Source organism: Numida meleagris, chromosome 2 (genome assembly GCF_002078875.1).
Source record: "Numida meleagris isolate 19003 breed g44 Domestic line chromosome 2, NumMel1.0, whole genome shotgun sequence".
Lineage (NCBI taxonomy): Eukaryota > Metazoa > Chordata > Aves > Galliformes > Numididae > Numida > Numida meleagris.
Window position 1 is genome coordinate 90,503,490 of NC_034410.1, and position 27,308 is coordinate 90,530,797.

The 27,308-nt window shown below is 39.8% G+C and overlaps 1 protein-coding gene across 4 annotated transcripts; it reads left to right on the top strand.

The window, feature by feature from the left end:
- FBXO15 (F-box protein 15) lies at positions 1,729-27,117 on the top strand. Of its 4 annotated transcripts, none has more exons than XM_021387344.1 (10): positions 1,737-1,923; positions 4,039-4,152; positions 6,053-6,157; positions 12,933-13,175; positions 13,450-13,659; positions 13,812-13,941; positions 16,311-16,393; positions 17,560-17,705; positions 23,096-23,220; positions 26,516-27,117. In XM_021387344.1, exons 1-10 carry the CDS (start codon positions 1,793-1,795, stop codon positions 26,783-26,785), a joined length of 1,557 nt encoding a protein of 518 aa, XP_021243019.1. In that variant the 5' UTR covers positions 1,737-1,792; the 3' UTR covers positions 26,786-27,117. The 4 variants fall into 4 exon arrangements, with proteins under 4 accessions (XP_021243020.1, XP_021243023.1, XP_021243019.1 ...); XM_021387347.1 differs by lacking the exon at positions 1,737-1,923 and adding an exon at positions 2,041-2,099; XM_021387345.1 differs by lacking the exon at positions 6,053-6,157 and having other exon boundaries at positions 1,729-1,923.

Below are 27,308 nucleotides of genomic sequence, written 5' to 3' on the forward strand. Positions count from 1 at the left end.
TTCAACCGACCTCCCTCCTACGTCCGCCGCAGGAGACGGCTGCCGGGAAGAAACTACAGCACCCGCCATGCCCAGCGTTCTGTCCGCCCCGGGGCGGAGCCCTTCGCTACGCCGCTGCCGTCTGCAGCGGTTTGGCAGGGTGCTCTTGTACGCCTGGCGTCCTGCCCTCCGTCTTCCTTGTTAGCCCCTCGGAGACATGTGTCAGAGGGTCTTGCGTGTGTGGGCGCAAATGTAGGAGCGATGTACTTGGTATTTCAGTCAGTAAATGGAATCACAGAATGGCTTGGGTTGGAAGGGACCTCAAAGCCCACCCAGCCCCACCCCCTGCCGTGGGCTGGGCTGTCCCCCACCAGCTCAGGCTGCTCAGGGCCCCATCCAACCTGGCTTTGAGCGCCTCCAGGGATGGGGCACCCACAGCTTCTCTGGGCAGCTGTGCCAGCGCCCCATTGCCTTCTGAGTAGAGTTTGTTCCTGGCATCTAAGTCTCTGCTCTCTTCGTTTAAAGCCATTCCCCCCTTGTCCTATCACCATTAGCTCTTGTAAAAAGTCAGTCCTCTCCTGCTGTTATGCTCCTCTCAAGTACTGGAAGGCCACAATGAGGTCTTTTCTCGGAGCATTCTCTTCTCCGAGCTAAACAAGCCCAGTTCCTTCAACCTTTCTTCATAGGAGAGATGCTCCAGCCCTCTGATCACAGCCCTCCTCTGGACCTGCTCCAACAGCTCTGTACCCTTCCTGTGCTGGGGACCGCACTCCTGGACTCAGTACTCCAAATGGGGCCGCATGAGAGCAGAGCAAAAGGGGACAATCCCCTCCCTCTCTCTGCTGCCACTCCTCTTTTGATGCAGCACAGGATACAGTTGGCCTTCTGGGCTGCAAGCGCACACTGCTGGGACTTGTCCAGCTTTTTGTCCATCAGGACCCTTGAGTCCCTCTCCACTGGACTGTTCTCAGTGAGTTCTTCTCTGTGTCTGTACACATCTATGGGATTGCCAAATTCCAGAACATCTAGAAAAATCTCTGCTCCAGCTTCTGCGGGAATGCAGTGTTGATATGGGGCATGGTAATCATTTCTGGTGCAAAGTTAGTCAAGCTGCTCTGTAAGATTGAGTTCAAATATTTGTTCAATCGGACAAATTGGAGAAGAGGGGGCTCAGGGGAGACCTTATCGCTCTCTACAACTCCCTGAAAAGAGGTAGTGAGCTGCAGGTTGGCCTCCCACGTAACAGTGATAGGATAAGAGGGAATGGCCTCAAGTTGTGCCAGGGGACGTTCAGGTTTGATATTAGGAAAAAATCTTTCTCAGGAAGAGCAGTGAGGCAGTGGCACAGGCTGCCCAGGGAGGTGGTGGAGTGACTGTCCCCGGAGTGTTCAAGAACCGTGTGGATGCGGCACTGAGGGATGTGGTTAGCGAGGATGGGCTGACGGTTGTATTAGATGGTCTTAGAGTCTTTTCCAATCTTAATGATTCTATGATTGTTATTCTATGACTTCAGAGCCCGTTTTCCCTACTCTGCGAAGCACCTGTAAGAGGCACTGCAGTAACAGCGTTCAGTAACCCCAGCGCAGTTGTCGTGCCGGTGCGTAGCGGACCCACAGAGAACCCGGCGTTACGCTTTCCCTCAGACATCGGTTTGAGCACTCAAACCGCCGCGGTGCTGCCAGCCTGGGAGCTCTCGTTGCCCTTCAAAACCAAGTCTTTACGAGGTGTAGCCGCCAGCGGCCCCGCCCTGCCCCCCCCCCCCCCCACCTCAGGGCCCGGCGCACCCCACCCCGCGCCACGCCAACCCGCTGCCATGGCGGCGCCCCGCGGCTGGGTCCCGCGGCAGCACGGCCGCGGCGTGGCTCCCGCTCTGACTGGGCTTGGACCGCCGCGCTCTTTTACCCCGGTTGTTGTCCCTCGGCCCGGCCGGGCCGCCGGGCTCAGGTAATGGCTTCCCTGCTCGATCTGAGGAGACGCCGCCGAGGGTTGTCTGCTGCCCCAGAGCAGCCTCCGGCACTTCTCGAAGCGTTTGGGGCGGCGTCTCCTCAGGGTCGATGTCCCTTCCGTTGCTCCCCTTGGAAACGTAGTCTGTGAGCTGCTTTGGGGACCTTGTGGCAAATGTGCGTGTTGTAGCTTGTGTAATAGATGGGAGGGTTCCTCCGTGGAGTTTGTGCTGAGTGTAAGCCTTCTGGTGCAGGTTCAGCTTCCAGAACTGTACAGCACCAGAGTTGAGAAAATACATTTCTACTAACGCTTTTGTGTAGCCTTGAGCTTAACAGCTGGTTCATTCCTCCCCTTTTTAACCAGTAAACAGAAGGGATAGTGCCTGCCTTTCAACAAGCCTTTGAAGTCATTAACTGAGGGGCGAAGCAGAAGTCAGAGCATTGCTATCATTGGTTTTTATCTACAGGTATCTACATTTGGAGAAGCAGTCAGGTGTTGTCATTACTCTCAGTTTCTTCTGCATTTCTGAAGTAGGTTTGCTCCCTGGCCAGCTGTGAAATGAAAAAGGGCAATGTTCACATTGCAAGTACTACAAGGGTATACAAGTGAAAATACCGATACAAAACTGAGTCCTACAAATTGAAAGCTAACTGAAGAGCAGTTGAGGTTGTTGTGCCTCTAGGGTAGAGCATCTCCATTGGTAGAGAGGGAGCAGGGCTGCTGTTGAACAGAATTTGGCTCTAAATCATTTCAATGGCTCTTGAATAGTGCAGTTTGTTACAAAATGATTCACGTTGGTACTTCATCTCATTTTCTAGATGTACTTGATAATAATAAAGCACATCCGCAAAACGTTTACTTGACCTTCAGGGTGTATTTGACATCTGGTTACTTTTTTGTTGCTATTAATGTTGCTAATCTATTAGAGTTTGACATCCAAACTGAAATACATATGTTTTTGTGTTATATTTCTAACAACTTCTGGTAAAACTTAAGGTCTTTTTATTTGGCACAGTTGGCATTGTGGGCTAGAGTTGTTCTTTTTTTCTGATTTTTATTTTTCATTGAGCACAAACTAATTTTAAATCAAGAACAATGTGCATTAAATGTATGTGGTAACCGTGTGCTTCAAAATTAGATTATATTGTTTTTCCAGCATTGATAGGTAGTGCTGCAACATGCACGGTTGGGCTGACCAGGTGTTAGGAAGCCAGTTGGCAGTACAAACCATGGAGCTCTAATAGAATGTATGGGGAGCGTGCCTGCTCTGTGGAATCACACAGAATTAGTGGGTATTAAGTGTAAGGATTTGATTAAAATGAAACTCCATCCAAAAATATGCAAGTGGTTTGAAGATGTTTTGATTGTGACTTACGAAGTTCATTCTACCAGAAAACTAGGAAAAATGTGTTGCCAGTTTGTTTGTAAGATTTTGTGTTATATGTATGCAAAGTTGCTTTCTTTATTAATAGTAATTTCTGTCCAAATTATTTTGTATTGCTGAGCAACAAAAACACTGATACCTTCTGTTGAATTAACACCTGCAGAGTTGCTGGTATTTTAGCAGGGGAAAAACTGAAATTAGAGCATAGCTTTGTTTCAAATATGGTTCTGTTGTGCAGTCAAGGGAACTCTTTTTTGAGCCTTGACAGCTTTTGAGAAAATCTCATAGTATTGTTCTATTTGATATCTTTTAATATCTTTGCAAAGCTGGATGGCTTAGAAATGTCTGTAGAGTAATGCTGCAAACCAGATTAACACGGTGAGTTTGACTTAGTGTGGGGGTCTGTCTGGAGCTTGATTCTGTTGCCAGCAGTGATGCAGCTGTCTAGTAGATCTCCACCGAATCCAAATGGATTTGGTGGTGTGGCTCTATTCATTCCGATCTGTCTACTGTGAGAGCTTAATCAAAGGAGAGAGACCTATGAGTTTAAATCTGCCATTTTCCCATTGTCAGGCATTTTAACTTGGTGATAATTGTTCACATTTGTGAACTGATAATAATGAGTTACTGTGTGATGTATTCCCTCTGTCTTGCCTCAGCTGAGATGTAAGTGCCCAAAATGCATATTTCTTTGTTGTATAATGATGTGACTAACAGCTTTTACTTTATAGGAATATGTCACAGAGCTTTGCTGCTGGATCTAGGAAATATTCTGAATCTGTAAATGCTGAAAGTCTGTGTTGGACACCTTCAGTAAATTCGAAACCTAGTGTGTGCATTGAGAGGTAGGTATATCTTCAGTTTAAGAGAGGAAGGGTGCTTACAGGCTATAAACCATCTTAAAGTTATTAAGTTCATGCATTGGACCTTTTCATGTTGGATGTTCACAGCTGAATAGAAGAGGTTTGCTTTCCTGACCTTCTTTGTGATCCTATGTTGACATTCTGATATTTTCAGGCATGGTTCTACTTCACATCCCCTTCCAAGTTCACATGAATGATGTAGGTCTTCCAAATCATATCAAGCCACATTTTTCAAGTCGTACGAAGCCTTTAGTAAGTCTTTTGCAAATCAGGGGATGTGATGATCCTTTAAAATAAAATAGTGTTACTGTATTACTTAAAGAAAAGCCAACTTAGAGTAAAACTTCTGATGTTGCTTTTGATACTTATTGGATTTTACAGGGAGTCAAAATGGTGCAGTGGAATGAGGGGAAGGAAAGTGGCTGCTGCAGTTGTGCTCCAAAGTAAATGTTTCTCTCCTTACTCAACACTGAAAGAGTACTTTTAAAAATGGTCATTAATTATTTTGCTTTTGAAAATCTTTTAAGTTTCTACAAAAGCACCTAAGAATATTTTTCATAAAGGATTACTTCCTTTGTTTCATACATTTTGCAGCCTCCTGTATTAGTCTTTTTTTCTGTTTTCCATTGTATAACCAGTTCAATCCCTTGTGTTATTAGTTTGATATGAAAGGTGAGGAAAAAAAGCTTCCTTCAAAGGAAAAATAACGTCGGTGTAGAAATTACTGTTGAGAATTCTAGATCAAACATATTATTTTAAACAATTTGTGGCTTTTCAAGGGATCATTTCTAAGTTTTCTCTGAAATAAATGCATTAGCTGTTTTGAGTTGACACTTTGAATCCTTTCACTTAAATAACCATGCAAGTTTTGGCATGCTTGCCTCTCTTTTAGTACAACTAAATTTTTGAGTTTTAATACAAACTGTGGAATACTGGCGTTAGTATACTTATATGCTTGAAATCTACATATATATGGAATAAAGCGTTATAAATCAGCAGGTGTTTTAAATGATACAACTGGAAAAAAAAAGAGACGTGGCTGAGGTGTTTCTTTCACAGCATTTTATTTTCTTTGGCGATTTTGATATTATCATACTAACATGCTCTAAAAAGTAAGAGTATAAAATACTTTTAAAAATTATTTAATAAACTCTGTTCTGTTATCAGATACTGCTGTACGGGTACAGGGTTTCTGTCTATTAAACAAAAAATCATAGTGTCTTGTCTCCAGGCTGTGTTACAGTGGTACTTAGGCTGCAAAGAAACAGTGCAGGTGGGATTTTGCAGCTGGCACCTGCAGTTCAGAAAGCAGCCTGACAGACAATCGATGTTTTTATGGTTTCTCACAACTCTTATTTTGAAGCTCACATCTTTCTGTTGACATAAATTAGAGTTTGTAAGAGGCTTCAGAGCATGCATGGTTTGAATTTTTTGATGAGATATAGCATGATCCCACTGTTAGGCTAGGACATTTCTGAGCAGATGTATGCTGACAACAATTGGGGTGGGTGAGTATACACAGTTCTGTTGAGTCTTCATGGGCTAAATTGTAAAATCATGATACTAGAAGTGAGAGACTGAATGAGATAGTTTTGTGTCAAACTGGGTTAAAGTTCAATGAAAACGCGAACCCATAACTTCATGTAGTGTCTTATACCAATTTATTAGGTTGTTATGAATTGCTGTAAGCAAACGTGATAGATCAAAGAGATAAATTAGAACCCAAACTCTGCAAATTAATTCTTGAGGTGAGGCTTGGTCTTGAGACTCAAGCTGGAGTTTTGATCTCTTTTTACTCCAGTTTGAGGTTAAAGTTCTTTGCCATTTCCATTTCTGGAACTTGCAGGCAAATCTAAGAATGTTTGTTTCTTCTGTTTTCCAGCATGCCATCAGAAATGCTGATGAAGATATTTTCCTATTTGGATGTTGTATCCCTGCTGAACGTTGCTTGTGTGAATAAGCGTTTCTATCATCTGGCCAGTGACAAGTAAGGAAAGTGTGCTAGTCTTGGACATCAGCTGAGTTTACCTGAGTTGTGTGTCTTTCTAATCTAGTTTCACTGATGCCAGAGCACTGATTAATGGTACCTACTGGCAATTAGTCTGCTGAAGGTGTATTGCATAGCTCACAGTACAGTGTGTTGCATGGAATTTTAGGTGCACATGCCCTGTTAGCTTTAGTGGGAGTTATCAGGCAAAATCTAAATACAGTGCTTGGAAATGTTGGTAGCATTTATTTTTTTGTAAGTTTTGCATGTATTTCTGTTTGTATTCATTAGCACCTGCACTGGGTTATTAGCTCAGGCACTCATTAGTGGTGTGTAGCCAGTAGCTTTGTGAAATTAAGCTTTTATAACTGTGGAAGTCCTACTTCTTTAGCTCTTTTTTTTTCGTTTGCAGAGGATTTGACTTAGTCAAGTGATTGGCTGGTGGCTTTTATCTGTTGCTGTCTATCAAATTTTGGTGACTTCTAAATGAAAGGGCAGAAATAAATATCGACAAGTGTTTTGTAAGTTATTGTTTATAGTGAGCTAGTTTCACCATGGCTTTGTGCAAGGATCAAGGGGAGAGAGCTTTGGTTTATACGAGGTAACTAGCATACCTAGGTATCATTTTTCCCCCAGGATTCTGCTGCATTAGTATTGTTTAAATGAGAAAATCTCTTCCTGTACACTAAGTTGCTGCAACTAGTAGTCATCTGTATTTCATGATTTGCCAAAATTTGTTCAGTTAACCTTTAGAATTTATGAATTTCAAGGGAAGGCCATAATCCAGATTGACTTTTTTCAGGCTGTCAGCGCATGCATATATGTAAAAATTGTGTAGTTAACACAGGTTATGTTTCTTAATGTGCATTTTCAAATTCAGAGTAGTAAAGCAGGATAAAACTGTTGTGATTTGTCTGTTTCCATCTCAACATTTCCATTTTCTAATCTCAGCAGAGATTGCTATATGGACAAAAATGTGATTTAAGTTGCTTTCCTTTGTTGAGGAGACCATCTGGTTCAGTAAGATTGGGTCACTTCTTTGTGTTGGATTTCTGTGGACCTTCCTGAGTCCCTGAATCTTTCGGTGCATTAAGAGAAATTTCAATTGTGGTCTTTTTTTTTTATGCAGAGTATCTTCTTGAGAATAGCTTTGCTGTCCTGAATGTACTTATTGTTAAGGAGGTTCAATGGCTCTTGACGCAGCCAAACTATCAATCTTTCAACATGATGCATCTGCGATGCCCAGTGCTGTGCTTTGTCTTTGGGCTCTTCACATAATGTCTGCATTCCTTGGTATTGATGTCTTCAGTGTAACTGTTGAAGGGAGGGAAATGTTTCTGACCCCTCTTTCTGCCCTACCCCCAACCGCAGAATGAAGTAGTTTTCCTTCCTTTCTGTCACATAAAATTTGATCACCAGCAGAAGGTACTTGTATAGCAGGAACTAAGAAGACAGAGCACCAAAAGATCTTCTAGCTTTGCCCAGGCCATTTTGCCATTGTGGTCAAATGATGAATGACAGTGGTGCGTGTCTGGTTCTGGCACTTGAGTTAGCATGAAAAGATTGTTGGTTTATTGTGACAGTGTCCGATAAGAGATCTTGAGGTGAATATTGTACTTAACACCATGAGGCAAAAGTCGCATGTAATCCTCAGTCAGAGGCAAATTCATGCTTCCCTGTTGGATGTCTTTATGATTTGTGTGCTCTGCATTCTTTAGAAGTTGGGGAGAGAAGGTACAGTGATATTTCTATGACGAGTTGTGAGTTCAAGCCTCCCTCTTCTTCTCTGCCTCCCTTTTCTGACTGTATTTTTTTATCTTCTTGGACTGATTTTTTTACTTGTGCAATGGTGTTACAGGAAGGGAAGAAGAAATACGTAACTTAGAGGGAGGAGAATGGTGATAAGTCTTGATGGCAAATCTGACCTCATTGAACTTAAATTACCAGAGAACTGGGCCTTCAAAATGGAGGTGCTACTAACCTCTGTATTTTCAACATCATAAAGCAAGATGACAAGTATCTCTTATCATAGGATCATAGAACGGCTTGGGTTGGAAGGGAACTAGAAATCATCTAGTTCCATCCCTCCTGCTGCGGGCAGCGTTCCCAACCACTAAGTCAGGCAGTACATCAGATTACCCAGGGTCCTATCCAGCCTGGCTTTGAACACCTCCAGGGATGGGGTATCCACAGCTTCTCTGGGCAGCCCATGCCAGCACCTCACCACCCTCTTAGTGCAAAACTTACCCCGACATCTAATCTAAATAACTTCTCTTTCAGTTTAAAACAATTCCCCTTTGTCCTGTTGCTATCTACCCATGTAAAAAATTGATTTCCCTCCTGTTTATCATCCCCCTTTAAATACTGAAAGGCTGCTGTCAGGTCTCCCCAGAACCTTCTGCTCTCAGTGCTGAACAAGCCCAGCTCCTTCAGCCTGTCTTCATAGGAAAGGTGCTCCAGCCCTCTGGTCATCTTCGTGGCCTTCCTCTGGACCTGTTCCAAAAGCTCCACAACATTTCCTGAGCTGGGGGCCCCACACCTGGATGCAGTATCTCTTGCAATTAAGGAGAAGACGTCTCTCTTGGGATGGGGTTTCTAGTTCACTGAAAAGGCTTATAGGGTAGTATCTCACTGGACTTTTTAGACTGAAGAAGACCAGTTGTATGATACGCAGCTCAGTTTCCTCTGATGACACTGTGCTAAGGACATCTCTGCTCTATTATCATCCTGCAGTTCTTAGTTTCTTTGAAGTTTAGATAGAAGTTTGTTTCTATTATCCTAAATATGTATTACTTGATAAATGGGTTGTCTCGTAGAGTCATAGAATCCTTAGAGTTGGAAGGGACCTTTAAAGGTCATCTAGTCCAGCTCTTCTGCAATGAACAGGGACATGCACAGCTAGAACAGGTTGCCTGTGGTCTGATACAGCCTAACCTTGAAAGTCTCCAGGGGCAGGGCTTCCACCACATCTCTGGGCAACCTGTTCCAGTGCCTCACCACCCACAGTATAAAGGACTTTTTCCTTATATACAACCTAAATCTCCTGTCTTTTAGCTTGAAACCATTTTCTCTTGTCCTGTCACAATGGATCCTGCTAAAGCCTCTGTCCTCTTCTCATAACCCGCTTTAGATACTGAAAGGCCACTCTCAGGTCACCTCGGAGCCTTCTATTCTCCAGGCTGAACAGCTCCAGCTCTTTCAGCCTGTCCTTGTAGGAGAAGTGTTCTATTTCTTGAATCATTTTTGTGGCCCTTCTCTGTACGCTCTCCAGCAGGTCCATGTCTCTACTGTACTGAGGACGTAGTACTCCAGGTGAGGCCTCACCAGCACAGAGCAGTGGGGCAGGATCACCTCCCTTGAACTGCTGGCCATGCGTCTTTTGATGCACCCCAGGTTATGACTGGCTTTCTGGGCTGTGAGGGCACATTGTTGGTTCATGTCCAGCTTGCCATCTACTAGTACCCTCAAGTCCTTTTTTGGCAGAGCTGTGCTCAATCCTTTCATCCCCTAGCTTGTACTGGTACTGGGGCTTGCTGTGACCCAGGTGCAAGACCTTGCACTTGGTTCTGTTGAACCTCGTGAGGTTCACGTGAGCCCACTGCTCAAGCCTGTCTAGGTCCCTCTGGATGGCATCCCGTCCCTCAGGCACACAGCTTTGTGTCATCCATAAACTTGCTGAAGGTGCACTCAATCTCACTGTCAGTGCCACTGATGAAGATATTAAAGGCTATCGATCACAGCACTGACCCCTGAGGAACACCACTCGTCACTGATGTCCATCCAGACATTGAGCCCTTGATCACCGCTCTCATGAGTTTGATCCTGCAACCAGTTCCTTGTCCATTGAACAGTCCACCTATCAAATCCATACCTGTCACGGTGTTATCTAAGGATCTGTGTCCATGATGGGGGGACAGCAGGCCCACTGGCCCGGAAAAGAGAAAAAGGAGAAAAAAAAGTGTTGGCGATTTAGGGGCTGGCCTGGACCAGTCCAGTGGCTAATGCGGCAGGGGACCTGCGGACCCATGCCCTGGGGAAAACAAAGGGAAAAGGGGGAAGGGTAGGGAAATCGTAGATGGATCTAAATCAAAACAACAGCAACAATCTGAGGAGGAACGCTAATTTTCTAAATATAATATCAAAATTGAGGCCAGTAAATCAAAACAGTGAAAGAGAGAGTTCAAAGCTGAGATTCTTACTCCGTAAGCTGCAGGGGGACCACGTGCTTCTCTGCCGCACACGAAGAGGAAGACTTCAAGTCTGCCAGGAGGCTTCAGCAGCCCCCTCCAGGCGCAGAGACCCCTGGGGAATGCAGCTCCTCCCCTCCCCCTCCGAGAACCAAGCACCCAAGAATGGCAGTCCCCGGAAACCAAAAGATTAACTCTTCAAGTGCCAGTGCTTTACGTGATGTTATGATGTGGAATACCGACAACAAAAATATCACAAAACCATGACAGTACCGTTCCAATTTGGAGAGATGGACGTTGTGAGGTACCACGTCAAAGGTCTTACTGAAGTCCAGATAGATGACATCAGTGGCTCTTCCCTTGTCCATTAATGCAGTAACACCGTCATAGAAGGACACTAGGTTGGTCATGCAGGATTTCCTTGTGGGAGAACCATGCAAGCTCTCCCATATCACTTTGCTATCTTCCTTGTGCTTTAGCATAGTGTCCAGGAGGATCTATGAAAGATCCATGATCTTTCCCAGCACAGAGGCAAGACTGATAGGTCAGTAATTCCTGAGATCATCCTTTTTACCATTCTTAAAAATGGTTATAATGTTGCCTTTTATTCAGTCACCAGGGACTTCATCTAACTACCAGGACTTTTCAAATGTCATTGAGAGTGGCTTGGTGACAACATCGGCCGATTCCCTCAGGACTCTGTGATGCATCTCATCGGGATCCATGGACTTGTGGATGTTCAAGTTCTTCAGGTGATCGCGAACCTGATCTTCACTCACAACAGGAGGGATGTTGCTTCCCCAATCCCCTCTTTCCAAATCATTCATTCGAGATCTGTGTGACAAGCAGTTATTAGAGAAGACCAAGGCAAAAAATTTGATTACCTCAGCCTTCTCTGTGACTTGTCCTTTTTGGTTTCAGAACTGAAGTCTTTGGGTTTTCTTTGTAATGAGGCTGTTCTCAGTAGTGGTTTCTCTCTCCCTGGCCCTCCTTGCAGATTCTGGGAAAGGAAAGTTGGAAGCTTGCATTGGCTGTGAACCTTCCTTTACCATTCATAGAAGCTTATTTTGAGAAGCTGTGAGGTCTATACAAAATTCCTGAATATTTCTGCATCAATAACAGAGTCTGGTTAAAGGCATGTTGAGGCTTATTGTCAGCTAAGGAAATCGGGTGGGTTTTCTTAGGTTGGAGGTAGGGGAATACGTTCAGTCTTTGAATGCTTTAATTCCTGGAGGAGGGGAAGAAATGCATTGCAAAGCACGTTAGTTTAAGTTTGCCCTGGAGATAAGTGGAGACTGGTGAAGGTAATGTTGCAGATAAATTGTTGAGAATTTCTCCTGAGAATTTGATATCTGTTGCTATTAGTTTTCTTTAGCAGTTATGTAGGCTGTGAGCTCAGAATTAGAACTCTAATTGGAAACAGTAATTTGCAGATTACTGTTTGAATTCTCCTAACATCTTGTACTCAGTATCTCTGTACTGTCCTAGATATAATTGAGAGGTGGGAGAGAACTGACACCTCGTGTTTTTCCTGGCAGAAAACAGGTGAATCTGTCATTCCTCTTGGATGGTTCTTTGATTTTGGTATCCAGAACTCTTTTTTCAAGAGTGCAGATGGGTTTGACGTGTCATTGGTACTTCCATCATGCATAAGTGAGTGAGAAGCTTGAGGAATCTGGACTGTTCTTCTTAAGTTTTTTTCACTGGTTATTTTTGTATGAGGAGGATGCATCATTGTTCTGGGGTGGAATTTTCAGAAGCAACTACTTAAGCTTATTCAGTTTTTGTTTAAGTCATGGTATGCCTATGTTGTCTAAAGCTTCTTCCTGGATTCTACCTTTTCAGGAAGACAGACAAGACTTTTCCTTCTTTTCTGTTGATAACTTTCTCTCAGATCTGTTCTTATTTATTTTTTTTTAAATCTGCTCAGTGACTGTAAGGAACAGTCTGTGAGGGAAGTGGCAGCATAAAGCAAAGGAAGATTTAAAAACTCCATGATCTATTGTGCTGTTGAGAGGCACAGAAAAGTGGGAAGTTCCTAAGATAAAAAGATCCCACTTTCTAGAGCACTAGCCTAACATTTTCTTTTTCTGTGTTTGTGATATTTATCAACCTTTTTTTTTTTTTTTTAAACAGTGGTAGAGCAGGAAGTTCTAAGTACATCTCACTTGGTACATATACTCTAGAAGGAAAAATGTATCCAGAGAGTCTGTATCCTCTGAGATGGCCTCATAAGCTCATGAGGCGTGCTGACATTTACTGTCTTTTAGCCTTCAGGTTTACACTTGATATGAACTATTCAGAGATTGTAATACTGAAACCTGTAAAAACTGTGCCTTTGCATTGACTAGTATATGGGTGGCTACACATTCTGGTCCTCTTTAAACTTAGATTTAGATTAAGCCCAATTTGCTGATGCTCTAAGACTTCGTATTTTTTCTGCCAACATTATACTCAGTGATAACTGAGATCTGCCTGGGTAAGATGGACTTTTTATTGTACTGGTGGAGTGATTTGATGGTTAATGCTTGTAACTAAGTAACTTGAAATTTATGTGATTTTCCTCTGTATTCTATTTTTTTTTCTAGTGGAATCTGGCTGAAAATCTATGCCAGTTGTTTTCCAGCAAAACGGGGAATTTGGAAAAATAAGTCTCTACAGATGGAAACTGTTCCTTTGAGCTGTGCTGTTGCAGAGGATAGAAAGCCTGGATACTGGAAGAAAGAATACATCTTGAAACAAATAGCTGCTGTCAAAACTAGAGTAATGCAACTTGTTAAACCTGTAGATCCACGTACAGGTCTTCCATGTAAAAACCAAAAAGCTATAAAGTAAGCAATGCTTTGTCACAAAAGACGTTTACTCAAGAAAAATATACAGAATATTAATGGCTTTGGAAAGCTGAGGAGATGGGAAAATAGAGCTATAAACTGCATTTTGTGTTGTGAAGGTACAACTATAGCCTATAAATAATTGAAATAAATAGCAATTAATTGAAATTTAGAAATACTGTTGGAAGCATAGTTATGTTGAGAACCTTTGTTGGTTTTTGTTGTGTTTTTTTTTTCTAAACACCCCCATTCTCTCTCAATCCCTGAATAACAGAGCCTCTGGCCTGAGTTGGATGATTGTTCTAAAGGACAAAAATGAAAAGGAACACGTAATGGAGAAGGCAGACCTATCATTTAAGGACACGTCTGTTACTATATTTTGGTATAGCACAAGTTGGCCATGCTTAGATGTCCTGTCAACCCTAAAATTATTTGGAGTTATGCCACTGCTTCCTGACCAAAGCACAGCTCCCAGCAAGAATGGGTGAGTTTTAGCATAGGATTTTTGACATTTTTATTGTTGTTTCTTGTTGATAATGAGTCTGTAGGAGCTATCTAAACTTGTTTCTTTCCTAGAAAGCGTATCTGTAGTATGTCTATAATCTTGTTACTGCATTCTGTATGTCCTTATCACAGTCCTCGTCGGCGTTCCCTAATTGCTGAATACAATCTTTCTCACCTGACTGAAAGCAGTGTAGCACCTGGGTCTGATAAGCTTGTCCAGCTCTTCAGTTTGAATCCAGGACTCATTGTAGGACTGTGGAAGGTAGGGAAACATCTTGCCTTGTCGTTTTTTTGCATCTTTCCTGTTTTTTTGTTTGTTAGTTTGTTTGGTTTTGGTTTGGTTTTTTTTTTTTACCTTGGATTTAAAAGATCTTGTCCAAACTAAAAGCAGGAAAGTATAGGTAGGGAAAGTTAGTTGATGATTTACTGTATTCTGAAGAGCCGTCAGAAGCATACCTGTACTTTCCAAACAAAAAAGACTCTACGTTAAGTAACTGTTTCATATAAATATATTAGATAGTGTAAACATTTTATTTCTGTGTTCAGTTGTATTTATTTTGCAGTCTTCACATGTCAAGTCTTGAGACCGCAAAGACATTTTAAATAACAGAGTTTGAGGGTGACTGACAGTGCTTCTTAACCCCTGCACTCACTTGCCCCGTTCCTTTCATTCAAAGCAGTACATTCCGACAAGGCAACTTCGAAGCTAGTTGCTTCCTTTGGTCTGCATCACCAGGTAGTTGTATCTTATGCTTAGCAATGGGAAGGCTGTAAATAGTGTCCTTATGGGGATGCTCTGTTCTGGATATTCAGTGTCTAACTGAAGTGTCTACCTCAAGGGGTTAGTCTCTGTAAGCTGTATGTAGAGATGAACATCTTTTAGAGAGCAGGGTAAAACTTTTAAAGCCAATATCTGCTCAGAAGGAATCTGCATCTTTGCTTTGGATAGATATACTGGAACCCAGGTGTCTTCCTGAAGTGGTTTACAGGAAGGTTCTGTGGAAGACTGGTTCAAACATTCTGCTCTTGGGTTGCATTCAGGGGGGGCAGCCATTCCTTCCCTCCCCCCCCCCCCCCAGCCATGGCACTGAGGTAGTTTTAAGTATGTTATTTGGCACTGGCAAGGAACTTTGCTCAGGGAGCTTGTAAACAGTCACTCAGAACTATTTTTATTTTCAACTGGGAACTCTTGCTACCTCAAATGCACATAATTACCAGAGGAATTGTTTAAAACCATGAAAAGAATACATGCTTCACCATTACTTGAAGGAGTCTGTTTCCTAGAAATCTTGGGACTGGCTGGCCTGTGCAAGCCTGGTACTGACTCTCTGAATCTTCGAAAAGCTCCAGTAACTGAACAACAAATTCCTTTGGATATTCAGATGTTACTTAGTAGATTGGTGTCCCTGTGTTGTTGTCCCTATGGTTTTGTCAATGTGTTGCCTCTTCCTGTGCTTGGAAGAAGAACTCCTTCAGCACCTAGAAATGGTTTAGGTGTAAGTTCCACACATTTGTTAACCATTGAGTGTCACATTCTAGTATATTTTTCCTGCTTAGTCTTCTGAACAGCTGCTCTTGCTCACTATGTGGGCAGAGTAACCATAGACAGTTGTAGATGACTGTAATAGTCATAAATGCCAGACATCTTGGTTTTCAGACATAGCTTGGCAGCAGAGCAGAAATGATTGATGCTAGCAATCTTCACTACCAGAAACAGGTTATGTGGGCTTTCTGGTATTTGGATGGAGGAAGACTGAGAGATGCTGTGACTAATCTATGTCATTGTATCTTTTATAGCCTTAATTTTACATTATAAAAGTATGAGTGTGGCTAAGAAAAAATTTTGAGTGGGGGGTGTCACTTTCTATTTGGTGACCCAGAGAGATGAAAACAATTGTTGACTGCTTTTCAGGAGTGTAATAGACTGCTGACAGTGAACACTTTTACCATTGATGTATATGCGAACGTAGGACTTAAAAAGATATTTTTCTTTAACAAAGTGAGAGGTAGAATCCTTGTATTCTGTAATTCTGAAAATAAATATATACCCTTGGCTCTGTTTAGTTCTCAAAATGAACTTTCAATTTTTCTTTGAGCTATACAGGCCTGTAGAAGGTGTGTCTTACCATTTTTCCAGGAGTACACAATCTGGTGAAGATATCTAGGGTTTTACTTTGAAATTCAGTTTTTCTGTTGAATAGCTCTGTATTCCTCACTGATGTTAATCTTCTTTGCAAATAATTCCTTATGTATATAAAGCTTGATGCTTGGGTATTAAGCAGCTGAGAGTAAGGTCTATTTAATTCTTCTTAAGTCCTCTTTAAACTGGTAAGTAGATGCTAGAGAAGTAAGATTCATGAATTGTTGGTGCTAAGTTTTGCCTTGGCATAGCTAGTTTCCTTGCCTTTCCCCATGAAACAGGAATGCAGTGATCTTTTACATACATTCTGTACTCTTATGAAAAGAGTAGCAGTTACAGGAGTATTTGTCCATGTTAAATCGCACCATTATTGCAATAACAGGCAGAGTAATAAGCTGCAGCATTTATCTATGAATTTTAATGCTCAGGAAGACCTTGTAAAAAAAGAGTATTTCCAGATGAAAACGCATCTACTTTAATTATCTTTGCAGGGAAGCAATGAAATTGCTTTTGTTATGGTGAGTCTTCATTATCATCAACTTCTTGAGAGAAGTGCTTTGGGTTCTGCGACAGTGTAAGTTTTTCTTTTTTCTCCTTTGTGGGTAATAAAGATAACCTTATGAGTAAAGCTTTTGGTTTTACAATTAGAATTGGTTGCTGATAAGAGTTTGTATTTAGGCAGTAATTGACCATTCTTGTTCTATAGAAACAAGTTAGGGTAACTATGTACGAAGATGCAGAAGTATTTTTATACTAAAATGTCACCACTGTTATGCTATTAAGGAGATAATTCAATCATACAAGTTTACTAGTACTTAATATATTGAGAAAGTTAGAAATATTCTCTTCCTCCAAATACTTCCTTGCTTTTCACAGGTAGGCCTTTCATTTCCTTCTCCTAAAAGGAGACCTAAAAAAGAAGACATTTTAGGCTGTGGGAAAATGTAAAGTTGTGTGAGAGGGGAGGAAAGAAATCCTAGGAAATTGATAAGGCGCCTTTCAGTCTGGTTGAAAAACACTTGATTTCCTATCAAGTGTTTTCTTCCTGTGTATAAAATCTATAATGTCTGTAAACTATTTGAAAAGGTGGGAACATTTTTAGCTATAGCAGATTATTTTAGAAATTTATTTTTTCCCTTCTCCCACCCCCTCAGCTTGCTGCTTAGATACAGTCGTATATGCTAGTGGTAGTCTTACATGCCTGCTATAACTTAGTATGACTTTTTTTTTTCACTTAAGGTAAGGCTTAATGTGATCTCACTGAACAGCAAAAGGACACTGTGTAGGATTTGCTCTGGAATTTGGGCATTACTGATCATTCGTGTGCAATAATTTATTAGTCACAGACAAACTTAATAACTGAGATTCTAGAGAAGTCTATCTCTCACTGGCTTTTAGATTTGTAATTAAAATTATGCGTTTTTAATCTTATGTGAACAAGTCTGTACTTTGGAGTGTTACAGATGTCACTTTTAAAGTTGACTGTTGTATTTTCTGCCTTTGGCTAGACTGGACAGTTTATTAGTAAACTATTAGAGAAATATGATGAACTAGAGATGTTTGACTTTCAAAAGCATTAGCAAAAAAAGAAAATATGTATCTTCTAGTTTTTTTTTTTCTCATAACTTCTCCAGAAAATATCCTCTCAGTGCAGGCTGTGTATTGCTGTATATTGTATCTCTTTGTATTAGGTTATTCCCTGTTGCTTAGTTCAGTTTTTTTTTCTTTTTTACTTAAAAGTCAATACGTTCTTCCGCCTAATAAACCTGTGCTGGATGATATTGACCCAGAATATGGACTGCATGGCTATGACCTACATCTTGATATGCACAGTGGAAAGCATACTTACATGTGTGGAACGTTCAAGAACCTCTTCTGCAGAAAAGGTTGAGTTCACAGAGCAGTAATGTCTGTTTATAAAATCATCTTTTCTGTTATGCTTTTCCTCTTATATCCAGTTTACCTCTGCTAAGGGAAGAAACATTAATTTTTAGAGTAAGCTATAATTTTTTGTTGCATTATTTTATTATATTTGTGTGGTGTTTCATAAGTTATTGTAAGCTTGCTCTGCGTGAAGTCTGTCTGCTATTGCATTAAGACAAGGTCAGGCCTGAGCTGTACAGTCAGGATATTTTTGTTTGGTTCAGTGCAGTGGCACAGCTTTTTGTGCAGGTTGATGTTCTTGCCTACTCGTATACTATAAGGGAGAATGAGCTTCTTCTCAGACGGTCTGGAGACATGTTTTTATAGAATTCTTCTCAAGTAAACTGTAGATACACTGTTAGGATGTACATTTAACTGTCTTTATAAGATATACTTTGGACTTTAAGATTTACAGCTTTTATGTAGATCAGCTTAAGGTTGCCCGTTCTGCCATTCTTTTTTATGTGTATATTAAAAAATTTCCTTGATTATTTTTAACTATATGGTATTTTTCAGTTCTTTTTTTCTTGTAATAGGGTTGTTCATGTACAACCCAATTTAATAATTCACTAAGGTTTTGCAAAGCCATATGGATAATCTTTCTTTCGGCTTGGCTTTAACACTGCCCTCCCTACAGCTACGCCACTGTTTGACATGAGCAGGGAGTCCCTGGGAACAAGTTGCTCTCTAAGAATCCTCCTGGAGTGACTGTTACATTCCTCAGTGAGCTTTACCGGCAAAGATCTCTTCTGCTGGCATCTTTCATTCACAATAGAAGTTAATATGGTGACAGAGCCCCTTTCGGTTTATGTTTCCATCCTGCATATTATTCAGTTACAGCCATGCCAGCAGATTCTGTGAAGTTGGCCAGAGATGTGTTTTTCTTGGAGACAATTAATATTGTCTTTATATATATGCATGCTTGTAACTACGTATGGTACAATATGCTTGCAGAACAATTTAACACTCCTATGACAAATGCATGAGCAGTGAAACTGCAGAAAATATAAATACTAGCTTGTTTATTGCATAAAACTCAGTTCTTCTGTAATCTTTTTTTTAAATAGGAGGTCCTGTCTAATTTCTTGTCCTTTCCCTAGCCCAGAAAGTGAATGTATTGATTCAGAATGCAGAAGATAATTGCTTAGTCAAGCTTGAAATCGTTTTTCATGAATCTTAGATCTTAAAGAATAAAACACCATGAATTAATTATTACTTCGTACTGTTTTTCTAATAACAGTACTAACAAGCCTTCTGTTGATTTCTGAAAATACTGTGTTTAAAAAAGACAGTAGAGGGCACTGTTACCAGGCTTGACTGTTTTACAGTGTTGGCAGAACTCAAATTTAGACCGCAGGCTTCTGTGTAGCATGCAGAGCTGTAGTCCTTTGAATTTGAAACATTTGAAACATACACATTTTCAAATTCCCCGAAAGGACCAAGCTTGAAATAAAGAAACATGAGGAAGATTAAACTTCAGTGAATTTCTATCCATGTAGCAATAGAAATCTCTACTGAGATGTTGTTATTACAGGAGTCCTCTTTATACCTTTAGAAGAAAATAATTTATTTCATTTTTTGTGAATTGGCCAGGGAATGTGGGTGGTTGTTTTTCTGAATTTTTGTTTGCTTGTTTTTGAGGTAAATGCCATGTTTTATCCTCTGAAATGAAAATTTGAGGCTCCTAGCTGTCCATCTGCAAAAGATGAAGCAGTGTGTGGCACACCTGCTTTGTTGGTATCGCTTTTTTTGCCACTTAGAAGCTATTTCTGTTAAAGAAAGGAGCTGAAGTTGTGATGCCATCTAACTTTGATAGTTAGAGAATGTTTTATGATCACCAGTATTTTTCTTGACTGTTTTGACTTTGCGTCCTTTTGCTGTGTGAAATAGTCACTCCATTCTGCTCACAGAGGACATCAGCCAGCTGAAGCCATGGTTCTGCAGGCAAATAAGCTCGTCTGTCATCTGTTTTATTCTGTGTACTTGTACAGTAACTCCTTTTGGAAAATGCTTGATTTCCTCCTTAGTTTGTGTTTGAAAATGATGTAGTGAGGCGGCTTATGGCTCTCTGCTGTAACATAGCTTCACAGTGATTTCTTGTTTTTCATTTTGTTCTTTCTGTTTAAGATGGTGTTTCAGAACACATAGGTTTGTCCAAGCTTGTATTTCATGGTTTGAGCTTTGTTTTTAGGTTCTGTTTAACAGCGGTCGTTTCTGTTTCCATGGGATGATTCTGAAGCATGAAGGATCCCAACATAGTGAGAAGTCTCACATTTTCTTAAAATTCTCTACCCAATCTAGATTTATCTTAAATTAGGAATATGATGGGCTAAAGGCAGTTTTCACAACCTGAAGCACAGAACAGTTTTCAGATGTTATGTATTCTGAAGTTTTGCTTAATTACTTTTTTACATTATGAAGCTGTAGACACACCTGGGTTACTAGGGAATGCCCATTTGTTATTCCAAAAAACAACTGATTTATTTGTTCTAATTGCTTTATTTATCTGCTATTCATTAGTGTCCAGTAGTGTTTCATTCATTCTCGCTGCTCTGTGTTCAATTCTGCAAAATTCATAGCATTAAATTAAAAAACTTCATTGAACCAAGTGGATGGACTATGTATGTCTTCAGATTTTTTTATTATTATTAATACTTGTGCTGCAAGTAGGTAGCTTTTCTGGCACCCTGTTTTGGTTGCTGTTTCACATTTTATTTTATGTTTCCTTATGTTTAAACAGAATTGCTAATACGTTGCTGTTGACAGATACTGTAGTGGGAATATGCTAAAAGCTTTCAAATCGAATGTATTAGAAAACTTTTCTTGTTTACAGGAAGCTGTGATAAACTTTACATATGACTCACCCAAAAATCATGAATAGTGCATCTAGCTTTTAAATAAACATTCTTGAAATGTATTTGCCTAGCTCTTCAAGTGTAGCTTTGTAGCCCTATGGTAGTCTAAGCTTCAGATTTTTAGTTTATTAATGTTCATTGTCACTTGATGTGTCGTGCCTGCAAAATGTAATGAGGTGATTTTTTGTGTGTGTATTTAGAGAGCTTGTAAGATTTGTTTGTAAAATATCCCATTGTGTGTTGGGAATTTTTTTTCTTGACCTTGAAGATTGATTTGCAAATTTAAGTTAATATTTCAGCACTGTAAGGCATATTGTTGCCACCAGAATTGGTGAAGCACAGCACTGTCTATGAAAATAACAGTCAAGTCACAACTTACAATCAAGACTTGGTTAACAAACTCACTTGGCTTTTAGCAGAAATAAGTGCCTATGAACTACTGAGTTCTTTCTTTCTTTCCCCGAGGTTTGACTACATGATACACATTCTCTATATTGGTATTCCCTTTATTTGGAAATACTTGTTCCTTATAAGCTGTACCAACTAAAAGACTGCTCAGCTGCTATACCTGTCTTGCATAAACTGAACTGTAAGTTTTATAAGGGGCCCAATGAAACAAATGATAGATTGGGTTTAAGAGAGCCCTGTCTAACTTATCTTCTCCATTTTTCCCTGGATATGTTTAATCTTGTTTGCTCTGCCTTTTGTTTCCTTTCTTATCTGACTGGGATGAGGAAGGTGATGTATGTAACACTTTGGCTTCTTGATAACTTCTAGTAGCACATTTTCTTTCCTATGGCTACGAGCATTGAGACCTTAAAAAAAAAAAAAGTTATAAAATTGAATGAAGTGACCCATCTGTGATTTGCCTTCATATTCCTGTTTTGTGTTGCCTCTTTTCTTCCTGGTTTGTAGTTGAGATGTGTCTGCAACAGGGAATTACTAAGTTACACCCTACGCAAGAGGCCCGTCTAGCAATGCAGTACTTGATGTTATTAATGTTGTGCAATGGTAGTGATATCCTGGGCGCTAATGTATTAGTGGTATATTTATTTCAATCTGCCTTTATTCCATTAGAAGTTTCATTTGTTTTGAGTAAGTGAGAAGAATGGCTGCTTTTGTTCAAGTCTGAATTGCGAATAACTGAAAAGCCCTTTGGAAAAATGCTTGTTGACTGATGTTATTTTACATTTCCTTTATGAAAGCTCATCTTTAAGTGCAGGCTCTTAATGTTCACTCTGTAGAGCTTGAATATTTATCTTGAATGAAATCTTGTCATTGGATTTGATTTACTGAAGTTGGGAACTGGATCACTTGGGTAGGTATCAGCTATACTTAGCACATTTTTTTGTGTGTTGAGCTGGATCCTGGAAGGGAATTCGTCTTGTTTTTTCCTCTTTGAGTTCTCTAATGGGAGTTCAGTACAAGAATAACAGGTATTGCTGCCAGGAATGAGATATTTTGCCTGGAGACTTGCCCTGGCTAAATGGCCAGGCCCACGAGATGGTAGTCCATGGCACAAAGTCTAGCAGGAGGTGAATAACTAGTGGAGTAACCCAATGGTCGGTATGGGTTCCAGTCTTATTAAATATCTTTAAAAATGAGCTAGCAGTGGGTCAGAGTGTTTCCTTAGAAGCTTGCTAATGACAGAAAACGAGGCTGGAGTGGCAGACCTTTCTCTGGTCATTGTGCTGCCATCTAGAAGGACTTTGACAGGCTGGAGAAATTGGGCTGACAGGAACCTCATGAAGCTCAAGAAGTGTGAAAGCTCTGCACCTGGGGAGGAGTGATCCCAGGCACCAGTACATACTGGATCCCACCCAGCTGGAAAGCAGCTCTGCAGAAGAGAACTGGAGGGTCCTTGTGGGCACCAAGCTGAACATAAGCCAGCAATGTGCCCTTGTTACTAAGAAGGCTAATGGTATCCTTGGTTGTGTTAATTGAAGCAGTGCCAGCAGGTGGAGGGAGGTGACCCTTCCCCTCTTCTCAGCTGTAGTGAGGCCACAAGTGGAGTACTGTGTTTGGTAGCCTTGTTTCCTGTTTTTCAGCTATATTTGAGCAGAGAAATAATAATAATAGTAAAGAAAAATGAAGGGAAGATATTTAGTCATTTATTTCATGTATTACATCTTGACCAAGACTTCTAGGAGCAGGCAGTGATGGATGCACTGGTGGCATGTGACTGAAATATTAAACGTGAAGTGTATTCCTTGCATCTTGCGTAACTACTTTGGGTGGCCGTTTGATTTGTATACTCAAAATTTTGTTTAGCTGCTACGTCTACTTTGGATCATGGCATCAAAGCTCTGAATTGCGACTTAAATTCTCTGTAATGTGCTGGGTGGTTAGCAGATGTGTGTATCTGAGTTTCTTTATAGGTGAGCAGGTGTCAACTAAAGACACAGAGGGAAGTAGAGAGAGGAGAAAAAATATTTACAGTGTATTTGACTTGGTTTCATTTGTGGTAGTATAATGTTATGCATTGTTAATGTTTTCAGGTGACATTGAAAATGGATATTTGAAGCTCACAGTTGTAAGCTTAAAGGATAACACAAAGCACATACCTCTTATTGGGACAGTTGGCTTATCCTGGGAAACAACTGCCTTTAAAGGCATTGTAAAGGTCAGTCAGAAATGCTTCTCGTTTCTGAAAATGTTCATCTCAAAACAGAATTATGTATATACGTCCTAAATATGATGGTTTTTAAAATTTTCTGGTTTAGAGAATAGAATGCGTGATAGACCCATTATGCATGTTTGCTGATGACGGCAGTGCTTTTGACACACCAAAGATGCTGTGTCTGACTAGCACTGCTTGGAAGCATTGGACTAACAAGGCCCTGTGGGTGTGCAGATACCTTTTTTCCTTGCAAGCAATAAATCTTGAACCTTGGGGAAATACTGGGTAGTTATGTTGTAGCATGTATGTGCAATGAAAGTTAAAAACTTTGGGAGAATACTGAAATGCCAGCGGACACAGGCAGAAACTACAGTCTGCATTCACAGAGTCAGAATTTAGCTCTTGAATCACTCAAATGGGGTCAGCTGGATTAAAAGACTGTACTATAGAGGACTTCTCACTTGTTTTCTTATATAAAATTCCTAAAGGAATGGTTTTGAAGAAAGATCAAGAGTAGTTCTGTAGACTTTGCAGTAGTGAAGGTGCACATTTCTAAATGTACTTCAGCTGCACTGAAATTTCAGAAGTTCCACAATTTCTGATAAAAGTAATCTAAGTCCTGCTGAAAAATAACTTTGTTCAACAGTTGATTTCAGTTTTGACATTTTCTTTGAAAAGAGTAAAACAATTAATAAAACTGCCCTTCTCCTAATCCTGCATAAAGGCGGAATGAAACACTGTTTGACAACATAGTGATTTGTTCATAGGCATTAACATAGTTGTTTATGGTTTTCATTGTCAACCAGCTTTCCTATGCAATAAAAAGTATAACATTTATCTTAAAACGTAGTAACTTATGTGTATCTGTTGAGGCGCTCAACTAAAATTGAGCTTGAATTAGAGTTTCCATTCAGTCTTTTCTTTCTGATTATTTGTAGCAGTTTTTTTTCTCATATTCCTTGTTTACATGGTGACAGATGTGTTCACTTGCATTTTTTTTTCCCTCTGTTTGTACCAAACTGCTTTGAGTTACGTGTTTTCAAAAGAACAACAAACCCATCTCCTCTTTATGTTAATAAGAATATTGTGTGCTATAGTAGAAGGAATTCTAGCTAACAAGGAAATATTTCTGGAGACAATTATTTGCCATCTTTCTTGCTGTGAATGTTCAGTAATAACCATAATGCAAAGTAGACGGGTTTTTTTTAGGCTTTTGGGAAAGTTTAACTTGAATTATTTTTATGTGCTGTTAATTTCATTTGACTTATACACAAAGTTACTGGGATCCTATCACATAATTGGAGAATGTGCTTCATTTACCTGAAAAAGCATTTGATAGACAGTAGGAATTCTTGCTGCCGTGCTGAGCAGCTATCAGGAAATTGTGTGATTTACAGCTGCTTGGCAGCATTCTTTTTTTCTTCCACAAAAACAATTCTAAGTATCACATAAAAGTCTGGAGAATTAACCATCAGACAGAACAGAGAGCCCTGCCCTTTGTCTTTGCAGCATAAGTTATTCTGAATATTTGCTTTTAGGAATAAATAAATATCAGTCTTTTTTAAACGCCTCATTTTATGGTTAGAGCTTGCTCATGTTGACACATAGCTGTGGGTAGAATTCAATTTAGATTTTATCATAAATCTCTAAAACTCTTAAAACAAGTGAAGGCCAAATAAAATCAGCGACAGGAGCAGAATATGACACTATTTTGAATTTATTTGAATTTTTTCTGATATTCTAAGAAAGAAAGCTTTCTTTGGCACTTCTGGATATCTGTTATGAAAACAAGTTATTGAATTACTTCAGAACACATGGAGAAAAAAGAGCCACCAACGCTCAAGGTCACCCTGCTTTACTTTTCACAATTGGCCTTTGAAATGTAAGATGTCAGACCAGAAAACAATAGTTCTTAGAATTACAGAACCATCTAGGTTGCAAAAGACACTTGAGATAATCAAGTCCAAAGGACCAACCTGACCTACTAGTCCCATCTCTAAAGTATGTCCTCAGAAGGTACTGTATCTTCTGAGCCTCCTCTTTAGCTCAGTAACAATTGTAAATGTGGAGCTACTGTGTAAGATGTCCACCAGATTTGATACATGTAAGAGCAAAAACCCGGTCCACTAACAATGACCTGAATGCTGCTGATACCATCTCAGAAGGGAGACAGGTCTTTTACAGGATTCACTTAAGTCTGCTTTGTTTCAAATCTATTTATAGCTCATATAAATCATTAAATCATCAAATTTAGTTTGAATTGTATATTTTCAGTGTAGTCTATATTAACAAACTTAAGAAAGTTTTGTATGTCCTTTAAGGTTTTGCCATCTGCTCTGTATTGTTTGTTTAAAGTACAGTAACACTGAAAAAATTGTGAAAGCAACAGAAACACAGCTATATAGTACTGAGAAATAAAACATTCCAAATTATTTCTTGACTTGGAATGTGTGATATTGTTCAGTTTATGCCTTCGGAACAAATGATGCTTCTGCAAGTGACGCATATATACAGTGTAATTAAGACAGACTGATTCACTTAATGATTCAGAACTCTTGAGAATAGGTAACAACTGATGGTAACAGTGATACACAACCTGTATGCTTTTAAGGCACATATGTGAAACCTTCACTTTGCAAGTGCCCCAGAATTGGCATCCTGATTTTAGCCTTAGAAAGTGATGTAATTGTGTAGTGTTGTAAGGAAATATTTTCAAGAAATTTTTAACAGGAAGAATTATTTTGAGGGGAGAACAATGTATTAAAATAATACCTTCTTGGAAACTGATGCTTGCAGCCATTGAGAAGGTGGCCTTTCCTTTGTAGCTGGCAAATAGAGTAATTGTGTGTGTTGGCTGCCTGAAGGTTGGTTTTGTTGAGTGTTTTTGCAAACGTTGCTGCATTCATGGAAGTTTAGCTCAGTTTAGTTTAAACTTAAGTTTACTTCTCACATTGAAATGGCTATCCCTATTTTTGAACCTCAGATTTTAAAGGCTTAAAAAGTCTTCAAGAAGTAACATCTGATTTAGGGTGGCAGTGCTACCTTCTGTTTGGCAAGATATTTTTTGATGCTTGTATGATGCGGTTTTGATTTCTGTAAGAAACCTCTAAGTACCTTGGTTTGTAGTAGTCAGTGAACTGTTATCATTTATATTTTGAATTTTTGGCCTTCATTCCAAAACTTGCTGTCTGTTGAAACCTTAGTATTTCTCCCTAAAATCAGGGACAGAACTGTTTACTGTGCCATTGTATAGGAAAGTAATATCTTCTGCTTTTTTTTTTTTTTTTTCTGTTTGTAGGACTGTTACATGATGGTTGTTACTGTCTTGGACGAAACTCAAAAGCCCTTCTGGTGTTTCAGTGCCCCAGTCTGTATGGAACTCTCTTCCAAAGTGTCCAACCTTTATGATTATATGGGTCATACCTATACCACAGACTATGCAGATTCAGAAGGTAAAGTCTGTGCTGAGTTTGTATGGTTGGAAGAAACCAAAGAGTATTTCATAATCAGTCTGATTCTTTACATAAGCACTGAAAAGGTTAATAATTGGTATGGAACAAACTACTGATTTAATTATGTTGCCGATTTCCTTGCTTTAAAATAATAATAATAAACTAACCCTAAATATTTCATGTTTAAAATTTAATGTGAATGGGTAATACTATTTTGCAAGTTTTGTACCTTTCAGCTTTTTATTAACAAGTAAAATTGCATACTTTTTTTTAATTGACATTGGATAAATTGAAGAGAGATATTGATAAAGATCGATGTGTTTTTTTTCCCTTTAAACACAACATAGCCTGTTGCTGGTACTGTACTTATTGAAATTATTTTTAAGAATAAATGTTTTTTTATAGACACCTTTGAATATAGTTAATAAATTACTTCTTGTGAGAGCCATACTGTGGAGAAACTTTACCTTATTTAAGATGCACTGGATTCGAGTGCATTCCCGTTTATGCCTCTGTGGTGATTTCACACTAACAGATAGCTAAGCTCCACCATGCCACTCTCTCATTCTCCCTTTTCTACCTCCGTTCTCTTGATGATACAATGGAAGAACCTCATGGGTTGAGATAAGGACAGAGAGA